Consider the following 23,414-nt stretch of genomic DNA (forward strand, 5'->3'; position numbering starts at 1 on the left):
TCAACTTCCTTGGAATTGTAACACTTGAGTGGCTGGAACCAGTGAAATGTTGCAGATTTCACTAAAAAATGACTATATAACCCTAACCCTAATTGGTTTTCAAAATATTTTTATAACATTCATTTTCTGTCGACTGACTATTTGATTATCTTTTAAGCCACTTAAACTGTCACAGAAAAGTACACTTCACACTTTCTTGAATTCATCAATATATATTGTAAGGTAAATCCTCCAAACAACAAGCAAAGAAAGACATATTTGGACATGTGTTTGGTGTGGCAGCCGGGTCTGGGGGACAGCGGGTGACACACAGTGAGTGGGTGGCCTATGTTTGCCTTGGGGATTTCACGCTGTTCAGACAAGCACTTTAGGAATGTCCCACAATCAGACCCATTGGCTCCTGCTCAACTGACCTGCGGGGCCGTCATTGGCTCATCTGGAGGCCAGCTGTTTGAAAACACTGCCTTTGCAACTTACTCTCCCTTTGCAGTTGTCTACAACTGTCACCCGCTGTCTGCCTCGCCATAGTGCAGACGCAGTGACTCATTCCACATGTAAGACCCTCACCATAAAAAAAACTTTAGCATCGCTCCACAATGGGAGCCAGTCAGGACGAGGAGGCCCTGGTTCCTGGGAGACCGCCATGACATGTAGGTGAGAGATGCTACGTTTGGGGTAGATTCCTGTTTCTCAGCCAAGTTATTAGGCTATGGAAAGTAACCGCCGGGATACACTGTTTTTATGAGGCTCTCTCTTACTCTTTGTGACTGCATTCACTTCACAATTTGCATGATGTAACCATGCAATTTAAATACTTTAAACTAAAGCTGAGGCTTTGCCCACACAACTGAATAGTCACTAGTCCACTAGTTTCAAAATGGAGATAAGTGGAAGAAAACAAAGGCTTTTGTGTTCAGCCGATGATTCAACAAGTTATAAAATAGATTGATTGAGAACTGTGTACAGCATACCACAAAACAAAAAACAGAAAGGCACAAACAAAAAGTAGGAAGGATTTGTTTGTTTCCCCCAAATGAATGCCTGAAATGAGAAGTCTTACTCTGAATAACACTGAGTCCAAACAGGTGACAGTCCTTCAGCCTGAGGAGGTCACACACCTGGATCAACAGTTCCTGGCACAAGGTCTTCACCTGACGAGGAGAGAAAAGGAGGGAGAGGCGCACTTTTAGATTTGTAAGATCGACTGTTAGCCATTATATTAATAACACAAACATAAATACTCACACATAAGATACCCCACCGCTAGCGTCTGGTATGTATAACTCATGTTGTTACAAACCACCAAATGTATTTCAATTCAAGTAGGATCCTCGGTTTTGGCCACCAACGATGAAAAATTGTATACAGAGCAGTTGTTATTAGGGCTGCAACTAACGATTATTTTCAAAGTCGATTAATCTGTCGAACATTTTCTCGATTATCGATTAGTTGTTTGGTCTATAAAATGTCAGAAAATGGTGAAAAATGTCGAGCAGTGTTTCCCAAAGCCCAAGACAACGTCCTCAAATGTCTTGTTTTGTCCACAACTCAAAAGATATTCAGTTGACTGCCACAGAGGCGAGAAGAAACTCAAAAATATTCACAATTTGAACTTTTTTCTCAAACCGATTAATTCATTATCAAAATAGTTGACGATTAATTTAGTAGTTCACTACTAATCAATTCATCTTTGCAGCTCTATAGTTGGTATATAATGGAAAGAAATCAAACAGCTGTTAATTGACAGAGATTAAATCAATTCCTGAGGTTACTGCACCACAAACAGACCACAATGTGTATGCTCCTAAAAAAATTATTTGATATGCTATTAATTTGTTTTGCCCAGAGTAAGAAGAGGAGATCAATACCATGTCTGTACACTAATTATGAAGCTACAGCTAGCAGCCAGTTAGGTTAGCATAGCATAAAGACTGGAAACAGGGCTGCTCTAACTCTCAGCAAAAAAGCAAATAAGTCCCTCTTAACTTCCCACAATGTTGAACTATTCCTGTAATGTGAGTGTTTCTCAACGGGGGCGGTACCGCCCCCCAGGGGGCGTTCAGAAGATTGGGGGGGGAGGGCGCTGGAAGCAATATTTTGGAAAGGGGGGCGTTGAGGTGCCCTTGGGGGGCGTTTGTTTGAAAGCTAGTTTAAACCAAAGATTCACAATAACAATACATGTTTACACTTTGTTTACTACTTGCAAAAAACAGTGGTCTGCTACATTAAAACCAGTTTACAGCACTGCAACTGGACGAGACGGGTATCATAACTCTTCTTCTCTTCTGTGCTTCTGTCAGCTTTGTTTGGCGCAGTTCCGTGCTGCCTTCACGGAAACGGGACGTCAAAGCATCATCTTAAATGAGCTCCGTACTTCAGCGTGAAGCTGCATTCAGATAAAAAAAGCAATCGCCACAGGGTGGTGCGACGTCCTGTTGTGTTCTTTAACCCCCAATGTAGCACAAGTTGACTGTATATTTCACAGTAACAGTTTTTCGTCAGATCGTTTATAGAACACAACGTTTCACTGCACCTGAAGGCAGCTTCATTTCATGGAGAAAGAGAGAAAGAAAAGAGACGAGCGAGAGACGTCGACTGTGCTTTGTTGTTTGGCAAACATTTAGCTGTTGCACAAACTCCCGGGCAGTTCAGGGCTTGTGTTTGGCGTTTTAAAACTTTCTTGTGGGAGCGATAGAGGCAGTGATGTAACTGTTTACTGTACGGGATTCTCACACCTCCTCCAAACGCAGCGCGATGTGGGGTTGCGTTTCTCCAAACGTTTTTTTTTCTGCTATTTACTCGCAAGACAGGCGATAGCAAACCTATACTCTTCTAAGCATCAACAAAGGGCTCTCACTAACTTTCAAAGGTTGTAAACTTATTTCCATTCTGAAGTAAATCCTTCTTTTTTTAACCCCTTGATAAGTGCTAGGTGTGGGGAAAAAAAATCAATACAGCATAGTATCGCGATATTTTCTGTGGCAATACTGTATCGATACACAGACGCCAAGTATCGATCTTTAATTATGTGTGTTGGTCAGTTTGTCAGCTTGACACAATCCCATTTTGCAGCAATGAAATTGAAGTGAGATGAACAAACGGAGACATGTATCTTTTTTTAGATAAAACAGATGTTGACAAAGTTTCCTTTTGGGGACATCATTTGAAATTGGGAAAAATTTGAAGTTGGAAAAAAGATAACATATTGCAATATATCGCTGAATATTGCAATATGTTTAAAATCGCAATAATATCGCATCGTGACAGAAGTATGGTGGTGATATTGTATCGTGAGGCATCTGGTGATTCCCACCCCTAATAAGTGCCAGCTTGTTTTCTGTTGGAACAATTCGATTATAAATTTAGATTTGAATGAAAAATAGATTTGAATGTTAAATTGCTAGCTGTTTCTGATTGGCTACTGTTAGTGTTTGTAATACCTAATTAAAGTTTGAATGTTACATATCTAGTCGTTCTGATTGGCCGCTGTTATTTAAATTGAATGTCAAAGGGTTGCATTTTTTTAAATACCTGTAAATATAATTTGTATTCACATGGCTTTTTTGATACCTGGGAAACATGTTGACATGAAATATGCTGTTTGTTATTCAAGGATATGATTTTTTCATTATTTTTGATAAAAATAGTAACAACAATAATAGGCCTAATATTATGGCGTAATCATTCATATTCGGGGCAATTAGCCTGCATCTTATTTGATGGGGGGGCGGTTAGCGACCTGGATAATGGATAGAGGGGCGCTGGCACAAAAAAGGTTGAGAACCACTGCTTGAACTATTCAATCTAGGGAAAGGTGCTTCTTTTTTCATATCTGGGAATAAAGTTTAACTAGAAAAATATTGTTTACATTTGTACTCACATTGACTATGACATTGAGCGTGTCATCATTGGGCAAAAAGACACAGACACATCGGCGGTCCTGCATGGCTTTGTTGTTGTGGAAGTTCAGTTTGTTCATCTTCGTGTGGCTCGGACAGGACAGGCCACTCCGCCTGCTACCGGGGCTCTGGGCCCTCGGACGACCCGCCTCCACCACCGCAGGCACCCACACCACCACCAGTCAGTATCCCTGCCTCAGCTGCAGCCCAGGACAGACACACCAGCACCTATGGGCTCAGCAGGCCAAGCAGCACTCACAAGGCAGAACATGGGGACCCGAGCTCCAGTCGGCCACTGTGGAGACACATCAGAGAAGACAAAGAGTATGTAGATGTGTTCTGCGGAATGAGACAAAGGCAAATGGCTGCGTGGTTGACATGAAAATGTGTTTGAAGGTCTAAATTAGCATTTAAAAATAGCAAATCTGCTAAGGAATATGTTCCCACTAAAAGAGTCTGACAAGATAGGATAAATAGATAAAATAAAGACAGACAGACAAAAAAAATAAGGGCAGCATTCCTGTTTGTGTCCATTAATATGTGACATCTTAACAGGGGAATGTCAGTGACTCCCGAGGTACATGTGAACATCAGTCTGGAGAGGAACTGATTAAATGTAACAACGAAACTGATTTCTATCACTTTTTCACATCAAAAGCAGTTCTGAAAGTTAACTTTAGGCCACTTTAACAAACCCGAAATACAACACTGTAACCAAAAAATGTATTACCATACTTGACACTTGGCAATGCTTTTAAGATACTAGTGCACAGGGGTAAAGATGTCAACTCTGTAACTTTCTGGGCTCTGGAGGCCAAACAGCTCCACATTTTCCTCCTGGCATCGTTTTTGTCAACTCATTCAGTACTGCTAACATGCTCTCGGCTGTTTGACTTGAATTCTTCACTGTCTGCTGGCAAGAGTCAGACGGCAGCTTTGTCTTTGGGAAGTATTTAAAATGTCCCTAAACAAATTGCAGTGGTATTGTTTTGTAAGAAATGCTTACTTATTATCAAAGGGCAATGACAAAGTGTTACAGAATGTGAAAGAAAATCTGCACACTGAATTTCAAGTTGCAATATTTTGACAATGTGTTTGGGAATTTGACTTTATCCTGCACCTGAGCCCAGGCCAGGTTAAATATCCACACTTCTGCTTCTATTTTATGACAGCAATGTGTTCCATTGTTCCCTACCAACTATTTATCTCTCTCTCTCTCTCACACTCACACAAACACAAACACAAACACAAACACACACACACACACACACACACACACACACACACACACACACACACACACACACACACACAGTAGAGAGAGTAAACACACACCTCCAACATTAACAGTTGTCCTGTAAGCACTGAGCAGCAAGAGGCTCACAGCATGAACTGAGCCTCAGGACGTGTGAACCCTTCAGAGGGTGTGAAAAGTCTCAGACCAGACAAAAGAATGTAAAAGAACAATCAATCCAGATTATCACTTCTTCCTGTTGAAAGTCACTCACCTTGAAGCCATGTTGTCATTAAAAACAGATCACATTACAGAGTGAAAAACAATTACCATTTAAAAAAGATGCAATCAGAGAATTGAAGGCTTATTATTCACAGCATAGAAACGTTGAGGAGTTCAAGTCAGCTTTTGCAAACCATCATTTGCAGTTTCACTGCAGTCTCAGGCTTCCTCCAGATATTCCAAGTGCAGACTTTAAATCACACACAGTTTATTCTGCCTTTACAAACTGGGACAATGAACAGAAAAGTGAAAAACCTGCATTCAAACCGGTAAATTGTTACTTTTACAAAGCAAGCAGCGGTGGAAACAACACCAAAAGTACTGACCTGACTGATGCCAATAAACAACTTTAGGCTGGGACCTCTGCTGCAAAGTCAGAAAATGCTTTTTGGACTAAGTACCTATTCAATACGGCTGTTCATATATAACACTGCTTTGTTGCAGCGCAGACAGGCAGCATTGTGGGCAGAGCAGACATAAATACACATACTGTTGACATACAGCATCAGTTCTCATTAACACTGGTCATTGGATGCGCAGTGTGGCGGGTAACCAGCCACTCAGCAAAATCTGCTGATGAGACAAGACTGGGACGGCTGCAGGCCCTGCTGCTAACCTTAAAAACACATCACTACTGCACACGCATACAAACATGGACACATATGTAGACAAAACTAGAGACACATGTACATCAGATGCGCACACACACACACACACACACACACAATGGATATGTTCCCACTCTCTTGCCACGACCATATGTCAGGTGCTACTACAGAACAGCTGCGTAATGGCAGCAGGGTTAATTAGAAGTGAAGTGAAGATCCACCTAATTGGATCACTTCCCTCCATCACTCGCTTCCATCCCAGAGATCGAGAGTGATGCCAGTAAGCGAGGAGGGATATAATATTTGCCGAATACATCTAGTTTAGAATTGTTTTGATGGTGTCTGACTGCAATCTTACCGTAGATAGATAGAAGTTTTTATTTAGAGCATAGTTTAGATCAGCGTTAGATTTCACCTGCTGATAGCTTCACTGCAACACTAGACGTCTGTACTGTATGTGATCAGGCCGTAACATGCTTCAATCACACATTTGTTTTTGTACTTTGGACAGAGGCAGGCTGTCTGCTTCCTCAAGTTTCCAGTGTTTGTGCAAAGCTGCTAGATTTGGCTTCATATTTACCGTACAGACATAAGATTGGTATCAATCTTCTTATCTAACTCTTGACAAGAAAGCGAATAGGTGTATTTCCTTTAAACAATTCCTTTAAACTTGCTTAATGTTTTCTTCTACAGTATATTAATGCCTGTGTGGGTGATGATGGAGAGCAGAAATAACAAGTTTAACCAACTGCGACTCAGCAAACTAACAAAACTGTGTCTTACTTCTTACCAGGTGATGGCTGTGCTACACAATTTAGTTGTTTGAGAGAGATTTAGTCGTTTTCTTAGCATTTTAAGAATCAGTTGCCCCGGGTGTTTTTTTGCAAGGATTTGAAATCTGTGTGTACACAAGGTGGACATATTGACACATCCGGTTTATTCGCCCTGTAGAAAAGTTAATGGCCATTGAAGTCATATCATATTGCATTTTCAGCCAGAAATATGATTCCTGACTTCCACAAACACGTCCTACTTAAGTCTTGTTTATTACATTGTTGAATGCTAATGGTGAAAGCTGATGCCCATGTTGGTCTCTTGTAGAGACAGGGGTAAGTCAGACATAACTGAGTATAGTCATTACTGATGGGTTTAAAGGTCTATTGTGTCATGTCTGGTCTAAACATGAGACATCACCACAGAGGGAATGTCCACTAGGAAATTAAAGGGTGGATTATCTTACACACTGTGTAAGGGAAGAGAGTACTGGATAATGAAATTACTGCTCTTTCCATCCCCCCTTTCGCTGACGTGCAAAGTGTGATGCAACACTAAAGTCCATCTAAAGCAGCACACGCACAAAGCGCAGCCAACTGAGCTTCCTCCTGCCTTTCAGTCCTCAAACAGTGGTTCTGTCAACGTGGCAAACCTCAGAGTCACCAAATCCCACACTGGGATACAGAGAAAGGGCCTCTTGTCACAACTACACCTCTCTCTTTCTCATTCTTTCCCTCCTCCATTGACATCGGAGGGGTGGAGAGTCTCTATGTCCAACTGTTGGATGGTGGGGCCAAAGAAAAAACTTCCTCTGCTTGGAGACGAAGGAACTAAGGGAGGCTGTCACCACGCTGATTTAAGAATAGCCTCAAGTACAGCATGTGTCAAAGCTAAGAGAGAAAAAGAAGAGAGTACAGGGTGGATATATACAGCAGAGAGAGAGACAGAGCAGGAGGGAGGGAGATGGAGAGAGGCAGCGCTCGAAGCTTAGGCATGAAAAAAGAAAAAAATGCTGCAGTCAGGAGAATTCCTCACTAACATCTGCTTCTCATTCCAACAATGGCGGCCTTTGATTCCTGATGCACACAACAAGCAGCACCGCCACCGTCTGTGCCCACAAACTGCATCCTCTGACAGCATCCTAAAACCTGGAACAGCACACATGCACTGTTATCCCCTGAGCAGCGTTTGTTTTGTTTGGCTTCACCTGCTTTGAGAACTACATGGACCATTCAGATAGAGTCTTAAGCGATTGGTCGATTAACAGAGAAAATAAACTGCAACTATTTTGATAACTGAATAGTTGTTTAAGCCATTTTGCTAGCAAAAATGCCAAACATTACTAGTTCAAGCTTCTCTATAGTGAGTCTTCGTCTTAAGGTGCTGACACACCAACCCGATTATCGGCCGTTGGACAGTCTGGCGAGGTCAGCCGGAGGAGCCGTCGGCCTTCATTTTGGCCGATTTGACTTGTTGAATCGGCAGGTGGGCAGTCGGACTCAATGACCAATCTGATTGGTGGAGTGCTAGCCCTTGACTACTATTCAGTAAGAAACCGGAGCTGACAACACCAGTATCTTCTTATTACTAGCCATCGTATTTTCATCCGTTCAGCGTGTAATGACAGCAACGATCCTTCTTGACTACTATCAACACTTTCTGATGGAAACAATGACTGACGACAGCGTGCTCTGTGTTTACAAGGTCTAGAGAGATGTTCTGTCATTTCCGGTTTTCATTTTTTGGGCGGCAATACAGATTAGCGCCGCCTGCTGTTATGGAGACGTATTAACGTCTCGTGCATGCGCAGAACGTACGCTCAAGTCGGCGTCACTTCGGTGTGTTCCGAGGCACTTTTTTGACCTCGGGGAGCCGAGTGATCAGTCCGACTGCCTTTTCTGCCGACGGTCGGCCGTCGGGTTGGTGTGTTAGAGCCTTTATGTGACAGTAAACTGAACATCCTTGGGTACCGGACTGTTAGTCAGAAAAAACAAGACATCTGAATGCGTCATATTGGATCTTAAAGAAATTCTTCAGATGTAAAGAACACCACAAAATAAAACCAAGTTATGGTTCTTTAGTTACAGAATGAATGCTCATGCAGGAGCCAAAAACAGACGTTACAATAGGCTGGGTGTATGCAGCAAAAAGACAAAGCAAATAAAGACAAAGCAAATCCTAATTTAATGTAACCAACCATATGGGAGGAAGCCTGGTTCATGGGCTGCAGATGCTGACACAAACTGCCCTGCTGAAATATTTAAAGGGCTTCCTTTCAAAGGGCACAACTTTTATAAATAGTATAGCCAATGACTGGATCTGAATGGGAATTTTTTTTCCTCCCTCAATTCGCTGCCAAGAGATCTGTTTATTCAGCTGATGAGAAATGTTGCTGAGCTGACAAGTGACATCGGTCACAAGATGGCATTAGCCTTCACAGGGAGACTTCCCTCCTCTTCTCTGCTTAACCTACTGATACACTAAAAGGAGGAGCTAAGTGTTCAAAAATAAACAGGAAAAGGCACGCTAGTAAGGCGACATGCTTGACCACCAAAACCAAAATATTGTGGATCCTGGCTGGCTTGTCATGATGTCGGGAAGTGGCTGCCGTTATGTACAGGAAACATGCTCATATGTGTATTATACTTGGAAAATAAAGCTGTTCTGACTCTAATAATGTTGTCTTGTATTTGACTTCCCCTGCTGTCAACAGACTACAGACGGTATAAACAAATAACTGTGACACTTGCTGATATAAATAGAGCCTGGAGGCATGTTTAGCTGCTCCCCCATAAATACCTGGATGCTCTGTGTGTGTGTGTGTGTGTGTGTGTGTGTGTGTGTTTTTAGCCTTTAATCTGAGAGGCAGAGGGAAAACACACTGCACTATTTAAGACCTTCATTCCCATAAGATCATCCGACAGATATTTGTCTATTTCCATTGAGCTAGCAGGGAGGATAAACAATACATTTCTGGCTTAGTCAAACTAAAAGTCTGATAACCTAAAGCAAATTTTAACGACTTATCTCAAGTTGATGAAGTGTGGGAGCTGAATGGTAATTACCCACAACACAGACCCAGTAAATGTAATATTTATTTCACGCTGAGTATAATCTATATGTTTGCTCATACAAATCCAATATCTAAGTTGTAAATGCCTGCATCTCCTCCTCCATCAAATGCCTCGCTCATTAACCGCTGAAGGTCAGGCCTGTACACAGCATGGCACTGTAATGCTGTTATATAATTCACAAAGAAAAATCGAGGAATTGGATGGTGGGTGGCCTCACGCTAAAACACAACTTACACAGTAAACATGGCAGAAACTTTTACCATACATTATCTGAATTCACAGGAGAGGTTACCTCACTGGAAAGGGATTTTAAAGACTTTTCACATCATTTAGCTTTTGACTTTCAATCATCCTTTGTCCAGGAATTACTCCGGATTAAGAAGCTGGAACGCCTTCCTGCTTAATGAGTCATTCTCCTTCTTAATGGAGATATAGTTATAAAAAGTGACAGCAAAAGTCTTACTCAACGGCTGCCTTCAGTAACAAGCTTCGAAATGCCAACACACACCAGCAGCTTCTCAGCCAACTGTCCTAGTTGAGCCGTTTGTTTAAAGGTCCCATGGCATGAAAATTTCACTTTATGAGTTTTTTTAACATTAATGTGAGTTCCCCCAGCCTGCCTATGGTCCCCCAGTCTGGAATCTTCCCTTTATGATGTCATAAGGAGAAAGGTTACCTCCCCTTTCTCTGCTTTGCCCGCCGCACACAGCTGCCCAGAGAATTTGGCCCGCCCATGAGGAAATAGAGCTACAACCGTGGCCGCAAGCTGGTCAAGGCCACACCCCCACCCTCCATGTTGCCCCCCCCTCTCTCCTCCTCGATAGTATTTAAAGCTACAGACACAGAAATGCACATCCTAAGGAAAGCTCATTGCGGGACTGGCTCTAGTGGCTGTAATTCTGCTCCAAGGCTGAATTTTGGGAAAGAGACTTCAGATACAGTATTAGGGGACCACTAAGGCCTATATAAAAGAGACTTCAGATACAGTATTAGGGGACCACTAAGGCCTATATAAAAGAGACTTCAGATACAGTATTAGGGGACCACTAAGGCCTATATAAAAGAGACTTCAGATACAGTATTAGGGGACCACTAAGGTCTATATAAAAGAGACTTCAGATACAGTATTAGGGGACCACTAAGGTCTATATAAAAGAGACTTCAGATACAGTATTAGGGGACCACTAAGGTCTATATAAAAGAGACTTCAGATACAGTATTAGGGGACCACTAAGGTCTATATAAAAGAGACTTCAGATACAGTATTAGGGGACCACTAAGGTCTATATAAAAGAGACTTCAGATACAGTATTAGGGGACCACTAAGGTCTATATAAAAGACTTCAGATACAGTATTAGGGGACCACTAAGGTCTATATAAAAGAGACTTCAGATACAGTATTAGGGGACCACTAAGGTCTATATAAAAGAGACTTCAGATACAGTATTAGGGGACCACTAAGGCCTATATAAAAGACTTCAGATACAGTATTAGGGACCACTAAGGTCTATATAAAAGACTTCAGATACAGTATTAGGGGACCACTAAGGTCTATATAAAAGAGACTTCAGATACAGTATTAGGGGACCACTAAGGCCAATATAAAAGACTTCAGATACAGTATTAGGGGACCACTAAGGCCTATAAAAGCATCCAAAAAGCAGCATGTCATGGGACCTTTAAGACTTGTGGCACCAGCGTTCAGTGCAAAGAGATGTGATGTGGAAGGACATTTCACGGCTCATTCTTGGCAGAGGCGTAGACAGATAAAGGTAAAGATTAGGGGTGGGAATCCTTGGAATCTCACGATCCGATTCAGATTCTTGGTGACAAGATTCAATTCATAATTCTGGATAAAAAAAAAATCAATTCCCGGCTCAATAAGTAAAAAAGGGTGCACTATTTTCCGGCTTTTACTCCAGTGCAAAACCAATAAGTCATGTCTATAGTCCGATGAAGTGCAATATGAAACATAACAAGGCAGTTAAGATAACTGGTATTGATGAGATCACTCTCTCAAAAACAGAATAAAGTGAAGAATAGCAGGAGTATAGCTTTTCTTTTTTTCTTTTTACAAAAATAAAGTTAGCTGCAATTATTTGGAAGCCAGTTACAGTCTCCAGTCTGTATGGCAATACTGATCACCACCACTGGCTAAATGTTATCCACAAAGTGGTGACAAGTGTGTTGGCTGGACTTCACCACTACATGGATGATGCCATATGAAGCATTCTAAAAATACTTCAAATTAAAAATGATTAGGTTATTAATCCAAATAGTTTCCAAACGCATGGCTTGTTGTTGAAGAAGAACCACTGAATGACTATTGTGTTTTTTTTTTACTCTGTCAAGATAACAATATTAACAAAAATCTTTTTTTGAAATCTGTGAGTCAATAAAGAATCCAGAACATTCCTTTTCCTCAACCCTTTTTTTAAGTGACACATCCTTTAATATGTAAGGAATGATCGGGTGAAATGTGTTTTTAAAAAGTGACAGAGAGCTCAAACAGCAGAGTTCAAAACTCGATGAACTCAGTGAACAACTTAAGCTCGCTCACGCACGCACGCACACGCACACGCGCGCACACACACACACACACACACACACACACACACATCTTAAATCACTGGCACTGCCAGACATGTCAGAACAGAGTCAGCAGTCAATCCCTTCCCTCCCCGCCCAGCATTCAGGCTTGGACCGAGCATGACTAACCCCACAAACTAGCAATCGCAGTGCAACACACCGCGGAGACGTCAACCCGACCATTACGTATGCTCGAAATAGAGCGGGCAGCCTTAAAGGAGAGGGTTAAACAATGAGCTGCAATTATATCAAACCCCAACCAAACCCTGTTGTTTTGTTTCTTCAGTTTTGACAGAATAAAAGGGATGTTGTGATCTGCTGATCTGTTTCCTGTATGCAGCTTTTGAAACAGGATTGTCTGCTATTGTTTGCAGTGTCACACCTGAGGAGAGTCAAAAGACTGAGACTCAGACAGGAAAACGTCTTAACTGTGCAGGAAGTTAACTGCAGCATTTCATGATATAGGAAAAAAAAAAAACTGTAAATATTTTAAACTTGGCACGGTGTGTTCAACAACATACAGCTGCATGAATTAACCTCTCCCAGTCACTTGGTATTGTGCCACAATTTCCTTTAGCCACAGCCTGAAAAATGACCTCAATGGAAAGACAAAGTAAAGATCATGTAAGTCCATAATTTGGCCTGATTGTTCACCCGACGCCAAAACCTAAACAAGAATTTTGGAATTACAACTGTGATACTGAGGTATAAATATGCTGCAAGGAGCTATTCCTAAACTTTAGTATCTGTTGTTACTGACCCAGTACTGAACCTGGGTCTCAGTAACACGATACCTACACCCAATCCTACCAAAATCAACAAAATATCCTACAGGAAACACGGAGCTGAAGTAAGAAGTGTGTGAGATAAGCAGATAATATCCTCAGGGGGGTGCTGGCAGGTTAAATCTCTCTGGTCCACTTCCTTGAAAGGACTCAAGCTTCACTAAGAAGGCCAAGTAAGCAAAGGAAAATAAAACACAATCCTAGGAAAGGGGAGAAAGGGAGACAAATGCAGGAAGAAGAACTGACCCATTTTCTTTCTTCTGTCCCCTTTGGTGCACTTGAGACATGGATGTGAGGAGTCATACAACATCCCTGCAGTTGCAGAAAAGGCATGCAACACTGACGTTGGTGGTTTTCTGTAGAGCAATTTCAGGACTGAAATGGATATAATTCAACACGTTAAAAAATGCAAGGTAAATCTTTAAAAACTAATGCCCACTTCTCTGGTCTCTTTAAAAGCTGACTTTCAAGGTGAAAATCAAGGTTTGCATCTAAAAGCAGCTCCATGGACTAGATAGTGTAGCGTGATATAAATGGAGAGCCCAGGGCACCTGTATAACTTACACCAACAAGGACAATTGACTGCATACACACCCACATACCTACACAGTGGAGATAACACATGCAATCGGACGGTAAGAGATAGGGTTTATTCTTCTTCTTTATGGCAATAACAGTAATTTCGTCCACCCCCATTCCTGGGTTACGTTGTTCCGAAACTCAAAATATGGTTCCTCTTGCACCTTATCTTCTAGCAACAAGGCCGATGGCAGATTGAGCGATAAACTCAGGAGAGAGCATTTTATAAACAAGCTTCTGAAAACTGTATGAAAATCCCCCTCTTTCCTGGAAGAATTTGCATAATGAGGAGACGATTATGTAAAAGCGTATAACAGGTTATCTCCAATAACCGACGTATTGCGCCACAGATGCTTTCTTCTTCAGCTCAGGTACTGTGTCTTACAGTTTTTTTGTATTCGCTGCGTAGTTTTAGTATCAGAGAAAGCGAGCCCCGGGGCTAAGGATTTAGTTGAGCTTTTGATGCTGAGTTTAATACAGAGGATAAATTGAGAAAAAAACAACAATCCAGCACTTACTATGTAACAAGTAATGTCATACGTTGTTTTATTAGTAAAACTACACTAAAATGAAGGTTAAAAGTTCCAGAACGACGAGTGAGTAACATATCCGTTACTCATATAAAGTTATAAGTGGGAGGGGGGGATTGCCTTGTGCAATTATGGGCTATCCCATCCCATCACACATTCACACATTCCAACAGATTCCTCTGAATGAGTCACTGACACACACACCAACCATCTTTGTTAACACGTTTCCTTTTTGTTTCCTACTCAGGCAGCGCTCTTCCTGTCCAGACAACACCTGCACCGTCTCTCTCCTATTCACTTTGTTTCAACACCGAGCCAGGACAGCAATCGCAATCACAAAAACATGAGTTGTTTTTCTTCAGTTTTCCCCCACGGCTGGAGCAGGGACTTGGCTGGTCTTTCACACACAATGTATGCCGGGGAATGGGCCACACAAGGTAGATAATTAGGCTACCATGTGTACTGGATGAGTTTCAAGTGTTAGCAATCCTTACAGGGGATACCATGATGGACTGTGCTGGCCATTACTTTTGATTTCATTTGTAAATTGCAACAAACATCATTGTGCAACATATGCAGTGTGCAACGTGTTTGATATTACACTAACAACCTCTTTATGACATGGCTAAGGGCGTATGAGTTACAAGTTAGTTAAAACAAGCACCCACAGGACACAAGTAAAGATAGCAAAGCATCCTCTTTGCCTCTCTGCCTTTATTAAGTCCCTAATAGCTCCAGGGAGTGCTGAACAGCTGACCTCTAACATCTCTGGAAACAGAGTGACATTATTATGATAATGCACAGCATGGGTCACCCAACCTATAGAAACGTTTTTAAAGTAAAGGTTTGTAGGAAAACGTGAGGATTTCCATTTCTTTTTTCCTGATTCCTCTCTGGTCTAATATTAAACAGAGGGGAAATTGTTGACATTCCTGAGTACTAAGAAAACAACTTTGCAGTTTGTTCTGAAAAAAAAGAAAAAGGGGAATTTGCAACTCCAGACAGGATTGGTTAGCATGGGTTACACATCATTTTGTGCCATTTAAGATATCTACTTTGCAGTACTGTTAAAGGTGAAGTGTGGATGTGTGGGGCATTGCTGGCATGGTAATGCCACAACAATAACAAGGGAGCAATTTGTACTACGTTCCTCAAAGAATTCGTTACTTTACTAGTAACATGATGCTATCTTTACACGACATCTTCGCTTTTCCATAAGGGCACCAGGTTGGTTTTCGGGCGAAGTCAGTACGAGAAGGGTAACGTTACGTGAGGAAGTAACGTTAACGTTACACGGTAAAATAAGATAATATAAGATAGGATAATCTGTTTTTGTTGGTCCACAGAGGGGAAATGCAGGTGTTGCAACAGCACAAGACAGGAATGAGTAGATAGATAAGTACAAAATGAAATATAATAATTATAATTTAGAACTACTAAAGAGTAAAAGTAAATTAGTTATACAAGAGCAATTGAAGACAAGTTAGAGTGACAGTTACGAGATAAAGTGACATAGTAGGCTATGATATGATTTATAGCAGCGAGTCTAGAATATGAGTTATGTAAACAGCGTAGGCTACACCAGAAATATAATATAGTAACGTTATATGATGTGGTAAGACAGTATAACATATTACATTACCGGTAGTGTATATAGTTTATGTGCAATGTAATAGTAGTGATCATATAATATTAATATTAAAAAAAGTGGGCAAACAAAAAGGTTATAAATCTCCATTAATCAAGTATCCTACTTTACCCGTTGAACGTGTTTGTGTCATACCAAGTAAAGACAGAATGCCTCAACTAACAGTAGGCTAACAACTAAACTTAGTTAACGTTAACGTTTCTCATATTTCATGGCAACATTCCCTGTAAAATATCCTGGCAGCATCACCGTTGGTGAAGCAACTTATATGTCCCAACTTTGCTTGGTGACGGCTTTAAAGACTTCAACAATACTGCTACAAAGTGATACATAAACAAAATTACATGAAGCGACTTCATTTTTTTCGAATTGCTGAAATGACGTCACAATTACTGCTAGCAAAACTCGTAGCTACTCGTTAAGATTCCCAGTGTGAAGGATTTAAAAACGGGATAAAAGCAACTCGACAGTAAAGTAAGACTCACCTTTTTAATGAGAAAACAAGTTATTCCTTTTAAAAAGTGTTAATCCGAACGGGTTAGTTTGGCGTTCTTACAAAAAAAAAGAGCACAGAAGGAAAAGAAATCCACAGTTTGTAAAGACTCAATAAGTTTCGGAGAGCAGTCGTAGTTCTTGCCGCCTTCGTCTGGAGCCACATTCTGTCCCCGCTGGAGCCCTAACAAGCAGATAGGAATACATGTGCGGTTGGTGGAAGCGGGAAAGGGGGGGAGAGATAAAATTTCAATTAAGATTTTGGATCAAGGACGCACATACAAATTGTCACCGGAAAATGATTAATTGTATTTAATGCAAAATGGACTCAGTAATATACTTAACCTTTTTAGTGTGTGTGTGTTTATGTCCTCTAATCTCGAGAATTGCCTTGCACCCCCCTAATGGAATCCACATTTGGTATCGCCCACGACTGCCTCTCATTCCATTCCTCTCTGTCGACTGTGTGTGTGCTGGACTGGAACTCTGCCGCATTCATTTTGGAAGTCGGCGGGGAGAATAGTAACGGCGTCGCCCGTATGTATTAAAAGCGCGCTCAAAAAAGTTTGTGATTTAGGGCAGTTTATTTTTACGTCCGGATCACCAACACTGCAGGGTTTTTTTTATATGCCCTTCTGACCAGGACAATTATGAAAACTGTAGTAACCCCTGTAATAAATATTTTCACAAGGATAAAGGAGGGATACCCCATTATAAAATACCCAATTATATGATATCATACGACATACAATTATCATAATGCAGCCTATTATAAGATGACTTTTGAACTAAATGAGAAGTCAAATTTTAACTGCCTATAGCGTATATAAATATTGTAACAGGGTCAAATTAACTTTAAATCAAAAGTCATTAAAATGAAATAGCCTGATATTAATCAGTATCAATTAATATGCACTCCATCTTTACTATTATTGATTGGCTTATTGCCAAGTAGGCTTTCACATACAAGGAATTTGCCTTTGTATCTTGGTGCATATCAAGCAAGCGCTACACAAGTCAAAAATCATGAATAGGAAAGTGAAAAATCTACAAAACACATCAAAGATATGTAAAATATATTTGTTTCTAAAATGATAAGAGCTGTGCAGTATTTGAAAAAAGAGACTGGAATGTGCAAAAGTTCACAGTTTTGTAGCATATTACAACATCAAGGCTATTGAATCATTGATGGCCTAGAATAAACAAGCATTAAAGAAGATTTCTTTTACAGACTGTTGTGTTATGGTGCTTTCTAACTTCTAATTAAAAAGGGGAACTAGGAATGTGGGAAGCCAAGAGGATGCTATGATATTAAAGCGCCGCCAACCTTACATAAGTAGGAAACATGAAAGGCCCTTAGTGGACACCAGCTGTGCCATGATAATAAATCTACACATGCTCCATCTCCATGTTTATTAAGATAAATTCCTTGTATACTGGACCCTTATGTTTCTCCCAAAGCCCGGTCCTCCCCCTTCATAATGTCAGCCACTGGTTTTAAAGTGGGGAGCGACCCTCTTAGTTGACATGGTGACCTGTAATTAGTGCACGGAGGCCCAGACTCTGCTCAAAAACGGCTTGTCAGAGAGAGAAATGGAGTGCCAAACATAAAAAGGGGCGCGGAAGTGTGCCTGGTCAAGCCAGGCTAAACCCCCTCTAGCCCAGATTGCACACAGCTTTGAAGTGACATCAGAAAGGGACCTGTGAACAACAAAGCTATACCCAGAGACCATTACCTTCAAAAAAAAGTAAAACTGCAGACCACAAATCCGCAATCCCTGGTTTAGACACCAAACTGATCAGGTTACTGTCATGTTTGAAGCTGTGAAAAGAGTCAAAATGTAAATCTTATTGTCATTTGGTGTATGATTAGGAGTGGCATGCAGGATCATGTGTGACACCTGTTATCGCTGGCAGTACCTCTTCAATTATGCAACATTCAAAACACTTTAATTCATAATTAGGGTTCCCCGAGCGGTTTGCTCTGCTCTCTCTCTCTCACTCTATCCATCAGTTCCTTGTGGACTGCTCATATAAAGCCCCTTTGTCTTCTTAAACACAAACAAAAAAAACTTATTGAAACACAATCCAAAACCACTGCCACTCCAAATATGACATATCTGATATGTTTCACGGCTTATATCCTACCCTCTTCCTTCCTCTAAAACTGCAGAGTGCTTCCAGTCTTTGTCTGCATCGCCCCTGTCTTGATTTGATTTGCTGTCTCTGGCAGGTGGCGGAGGTGCAGCGGGGAGCAGGTTGGGCTTTTGATGGTGGCAGTATCTGACTAATTGAAATAACTCCCTCTGTGTTTCTGTCTCCCCAGGGGAAGATGAGTAGCCCCCTCCCCTCACCAGACTTCAGTCATCATGGAGAGTCCTTGCCATCAGCCCTTTTCCTTGACTTAATGTGACACATACAGCTACTCCAACTCCCAAAGGAATGTAAAAACAAAACCTTTTTTCTGTTTTGCTGCACTGTAACACTTAACCTAAAACACAGAAACCATTTTTAGCCATTAACAGAAACTGAAAAAAACAGAGAGAAAATATGTTATAACATATAACAGCAAGAATGTCGTACGTATTATTCAAAGAAGCTTAGATGATCAAGCACATAAGGGTTCAGCCAGTGTATATAGTTTTAGTCACCTGGATCAGGTGACTAAAACTAAAACAATATGGCCAAAAGCATGTGGACACCAAATCATTACACCCATGTTTTTGAACGTTTCATTGCAAATCCAAAGGCTATAACAGCCTCCACCGTTCTAGTTTTAGGTTTTCCACATGATTTTGGAACGTTACTGCTGCTCTTATTCAGCCACAGGAGTGTTGTTGAAGGGTAACGTACGCTGCCATCTCTTTAGTTCAAACTTAATTGTAGTGTAGTCACGGTTATTGCATTTAGAAGGTGTTGTGGTGTTGTTAGAAGTAATGCATTCCTTAGATTTATTGGAAACTTTATATGATCTGCACACTACAACAGTTATGCATATTTGAACTGAAGTTGTCGGCCCTTTTATTTTTTTTTATTTTCTTATTTGCCTTCAAAAGAATGCTTTTAAATTGCTGCAGTTTAAATCTGACAACAAGCATGTGTTTTTGAAACTCCTTGGAGCTCGGACATGAAATCTAAGAAGCCGTGCATTCAGTCAAAGTGCAGCAGATGTTGTCTAATTGTGGTCATTTGGTGCTCTGTTATGTAAGAATACATTCCATTATTAGAGAGTAATGTTGGATCAAGAGTTGTGGAAGCGCTTCGGTTTTGAGTGCCAGATCAAACAGTACTACAGTATCTGTATGATTGCCGGTCATGTTTATTTTATGTACTTTTTTTCAGTGAATTTGAATGCAGATCCATTCTGAGGCAATAAGGCAGATGGCTGGTCAGTTGCATGATATCCTTGATTTAATATTCTCACCCCTCAGGGAAATATCAGGGAAATAGGGGAGGGGTATCTACTTGGAAGATAAATTACAAAGTGTTATGGTGAAAGGAAGGCTACAAGGTGTACTCCAGAGTACAGTAATTCCATTGGAAAGCAATATTGAAACAGATCACTTAAAAGTTTTGAGAAGGAACTTCGTCATCTGGCAATATTCTAAGGAAAGTGCAGCTGTAATTCTGAAGCCCTGATGCGCTATAAAGTTAGCTGAAGCACAGTACTGCAGAAGATCCCAGCAGGCAAGCAATGAGGGCATTGATCAAAATTATTGTACCATAGCCCTCTTCAGATACTGTCTGAGAATCCATTAATTGTGGCACCGTTAATGGCATAGTAAGCAGAAATACTGGAGCAGAGATTGGACAGCTTGTTATATTGTCTAATTATTAAACACACAAAACTTGTGGTGCAGCTTTTGATAGCAAATGCCAGTAATGGCCAAAGAATTTCCCCCATTTTAACATTGTTTGTGCTCATTGTTGATAAAATGTGATTCACCAACAGCACTTGTGGTTTTTTCTTTCATTGTTTAGCTGAAACAATTGCTGCTGTATTTGCTGACACAAAAGGGCCAAGCATTTGCCGCTAAAACATTCAAGTCATATTCACATCTGCACAGTCACCAGCTTGTTTCTCAATGCACAGGCAGCAAGAGAGAGAGATTGAGAGAGAGAGAGAGAGAGAGAGAGAGAGAGAGAGAGAGAGAGAGAGAGAGAGAGGAAAATATATAAACAAAGGAAGAAAGTGAGAGCGTAATGGACAGGGGGTGGAGGAGTGCAAGTCACCAGATGGTACAGTGAAAAGAATACACAATGGTAACACTACACTGGCTTCATTCACTGTGCTTATGTAAGCCTATACCACAATATATATGCAGCTCAGATGCAGAATGTAGCATTATGTTGGCATCACAGGCTTGGGACATCATCTGAAAAAACATCCCTTTAATACTGTTACATACAAAATATACTGTATTTTATTTATAGATAGACAGGTACAGTTTTTACCTTCAGTATTGGAGGTCAATTTGGGAGGTAAAAAATTAAAGGATAGTTTTAGTTAATTACAATTTGGGTCTTGTGTTTTTTGCTTATGCCGCCATTTCTATTGGTCATCATGATAATATTTCACTCGCCTTAGTAAGATCTGTTAAAACAACGCTAAAATAAAGTCTGTTGGGGCAAGAAACTCAATGGCCAAACAAAAAAAAAATCGTATCCAATAAATATCCAAAAAGAATTATTCTTGAGTTATCGTTAGCTAGGCAGGTTTCTAGTTCGTTTTGCACCTGTGTTTAACAAAGACTTACATTATCATAGTTATCTGTACATTAGTTACAGAGTTACATTAGTTCAGTTTTTCTGTTTGTTTGTCCATTTGTTTGTTGGTTTGGAGGTTTGGAGGTTTGTCTGTCAGTATGGTTACGGACAAACTACTGGTCCGATTTTCATGAAACTTGGTGGAAGGGTGTAGCATTAGCCAAGGAAGAACCCATTTCATTTTGGAGCAGATCCAAATCCCAGAGCGGATACACAAACTATTTTTCACTTTCGTTAACATTGCGAGATAGGGCGTTTGTGTTGCATTCATGTGGTGTCGGAATAATCGTAAAAATGTGTTCTGAGTGAGAAATTTCACACTGCATTAAAATTGTGAGAAAGGGCATGCCTTGAAAGAAGTCTGTCCTCTCTCAGTGCCTTTCTAGTTATAAATTAAACAGTAAAAAAATAATCACTTAAGTAATCACATAAGAAAGCTTTTTGATTTTGCCATTTGTGTCACCTATTTCCATAAATATTTGTTGGCTGAAAAAACAAACAAAAAAAGTGCATATCAGAACTGGTATTGGGCAGAACGGACTAACCTCTGCCCCATTAGCATCTGCAACACAGTGAGTATTTCTTCTTCGTCTTGGGTTCTTTCATTGGACTTTCTAAAATTCTGAAACATGATACTGAGGTTTTCTGTCCATATTCTGAGCTCAAAGGGCATCATCTCAAATCTTAATACATCAGGATAAAACAACCATTATTTTGTTAGCATTCAACCCACTGAAACACAGACTAGTGTCATTTTGAATACTCTTCCATGCCTCGTACTCATAGCGTTGTTATGTTACTCTTCTATTTTGCATCATTACTGAGAATCATCTGGATGTTTCATCTCAATATGTGCGATGTGCCCTGAAGAAATATGAGCAGGTTACAGTATGTTTTATGTGTGTGTTCTGAGTGCAGAAGCGTGTTGTTTTGTTTTGAAATGGCATCCACGTGGCTAATGTAGCAACACGGGGTCGTGCTAGGAGCTGTGAGTCAATACGGGCCAGATCGAATTGCCAGCTGTCATACCTGGCCTTGTTCCTGTGCATTCACACAACCACATGGCACTTTGTCAGCTCTGTTGTGGACACTGCATTCATCATAAATAGCCACCAGTACTATACCTGCTTTTCAATTAGGGAAAACCATAATCAATTCTGGAGACATCTTTATTGACAAGTAGGCGTAATTGCAGTGTTGTTCTTACACTACATTTCCCAGAGACAATTGTGTGTGTCCTTGAGGTCTAACAAATGTATGAATTCCCATCCTCATAAAACATTAAAAAGACGTAAAAAAAATGCAGCATACAGTGTTTACACTGATCTTTTCTAGCTAGCAGTCTTCTTCTTCACAGTCTTTGCAGACACATTGCGAAGCTTGTTTACGTGTCACCAATTAAAAACGACAGCAGAAATGTGTATAGCGTCGTCCCTGTGCTTGATTTCTTATGTGCGTGCACAATAAAATAAAACAGAGATCCACTCTTTAAAAAAAAAGTGCTCCATGGCGCTGCCAGTGTTAAAAAACTCCACAAGGTACGTTTAAATCACAATTGTATTAATAGATATTTCCAATTCGTATTGTATTCATCCGATGTTGCTAAATGTGACAACCTTTTGTACCATTTGCCTTTATTTTGTACCAATCATTTATTCAGAGTCGGTGTCACATTCCCAGATTTCACTTTCAAACAATCAAACATTGATTGACACTTCATCAATCACAGCATCACGGTCATAAAGATCACTGATGGCTATATGTTCTAAATTATTAATTGCAGTACTGAATGCAGTTCTGAGAATAATATTTATATGCGCTCTGCCCATGTGTGGCCTCTCAGACCACTAAAAGATCAGGACAGAGAGTATTGAACTACTTTGATAGATGGCTAATGGACCTTTTTATCTATTTTTTATTACCTTTTACAATCATAAACAATTATTGATTTTCTCTGTCTGTCAGTGTCGGTTCAACTTTGCTGGGATTTGCCAGAGCCAGAGATCAAGGACTCAGTTTAACTTGATGCTGGTCAGTCACAGTTGGTTTTTGTGCCTTTGAGCAAGGTTAGAGAAGGAATGGATGGATTGTTGGCTGTCCTCTGGCTAAATTCAAGCTGAGTTCAACAGAGGCTTTGTCCTTGTAACAACCA

General features: G+C 40.5%; 1 protein-coding gene and 1 long non-coding RNA gene across 2 annotated transcripts in view; one reads left to right on the forward strand and one right to left on the reverse strand.

Moving 5' to 3' along the window:
• The window catches only part of frmd6 (FERM domain containing 6), a 33,907-nt gene extending 17,235 nt beyond the window's left edge, over positions 1 to 16,672 (reverse strand). The window contains exons 1-3 of the mRNA XM_031310021.2: positions 16,489 to 16,672; positions 3,881 to 4,194; positions 1,061 to 1,151 (exon numbers count right to left, since the gene is read on the reverse strand). Coding sequence (XP_031165881.1) covers positions 1,061 to 1,151; positions 3,881 to 3,979 — 190 coding nt within the window. The 5' untranslated portion in view covers positions 3,980 to 4,194; positions 16,489 to 16,672. The remainder of the gene's footprint in view (positions 1 to 1,060; positions 1,152 to 3,880; positions 4,195 to 16,488) is intronic.
• LOC116057511 lies at positions 2,026 to 15,802 on the forward strand. The gene is made up of 3 exons (XR_004106840.2): positions 2,026 to 2,191; positions 3,268 to 3,269; positions 15,787 to 15,802. It is a non-coding gene; the product is annotated as an uncharacterized LOC116057511 (long non-coding RNA).
• Positions 16,673 to 23,414: the final 6,742 nt, after the last annotated feature.

The sequence above is a fragment of the Sander lucioperca genome, chromosome 18, assembly GCF_008315115.2.
Source record: "Sander lucioperca isolate FBNREF2018 chromosome 18, SLUC_FBN_1.2, whole genome shotgun sequence".
In the NCBI taxonomy this organism is placed as follows: domain Eukaryota; kingdom Metazoa; phylum Chordata; class Actinopteri; order Perciformes; family Percidae; genus Sander; species Sander lucioperca.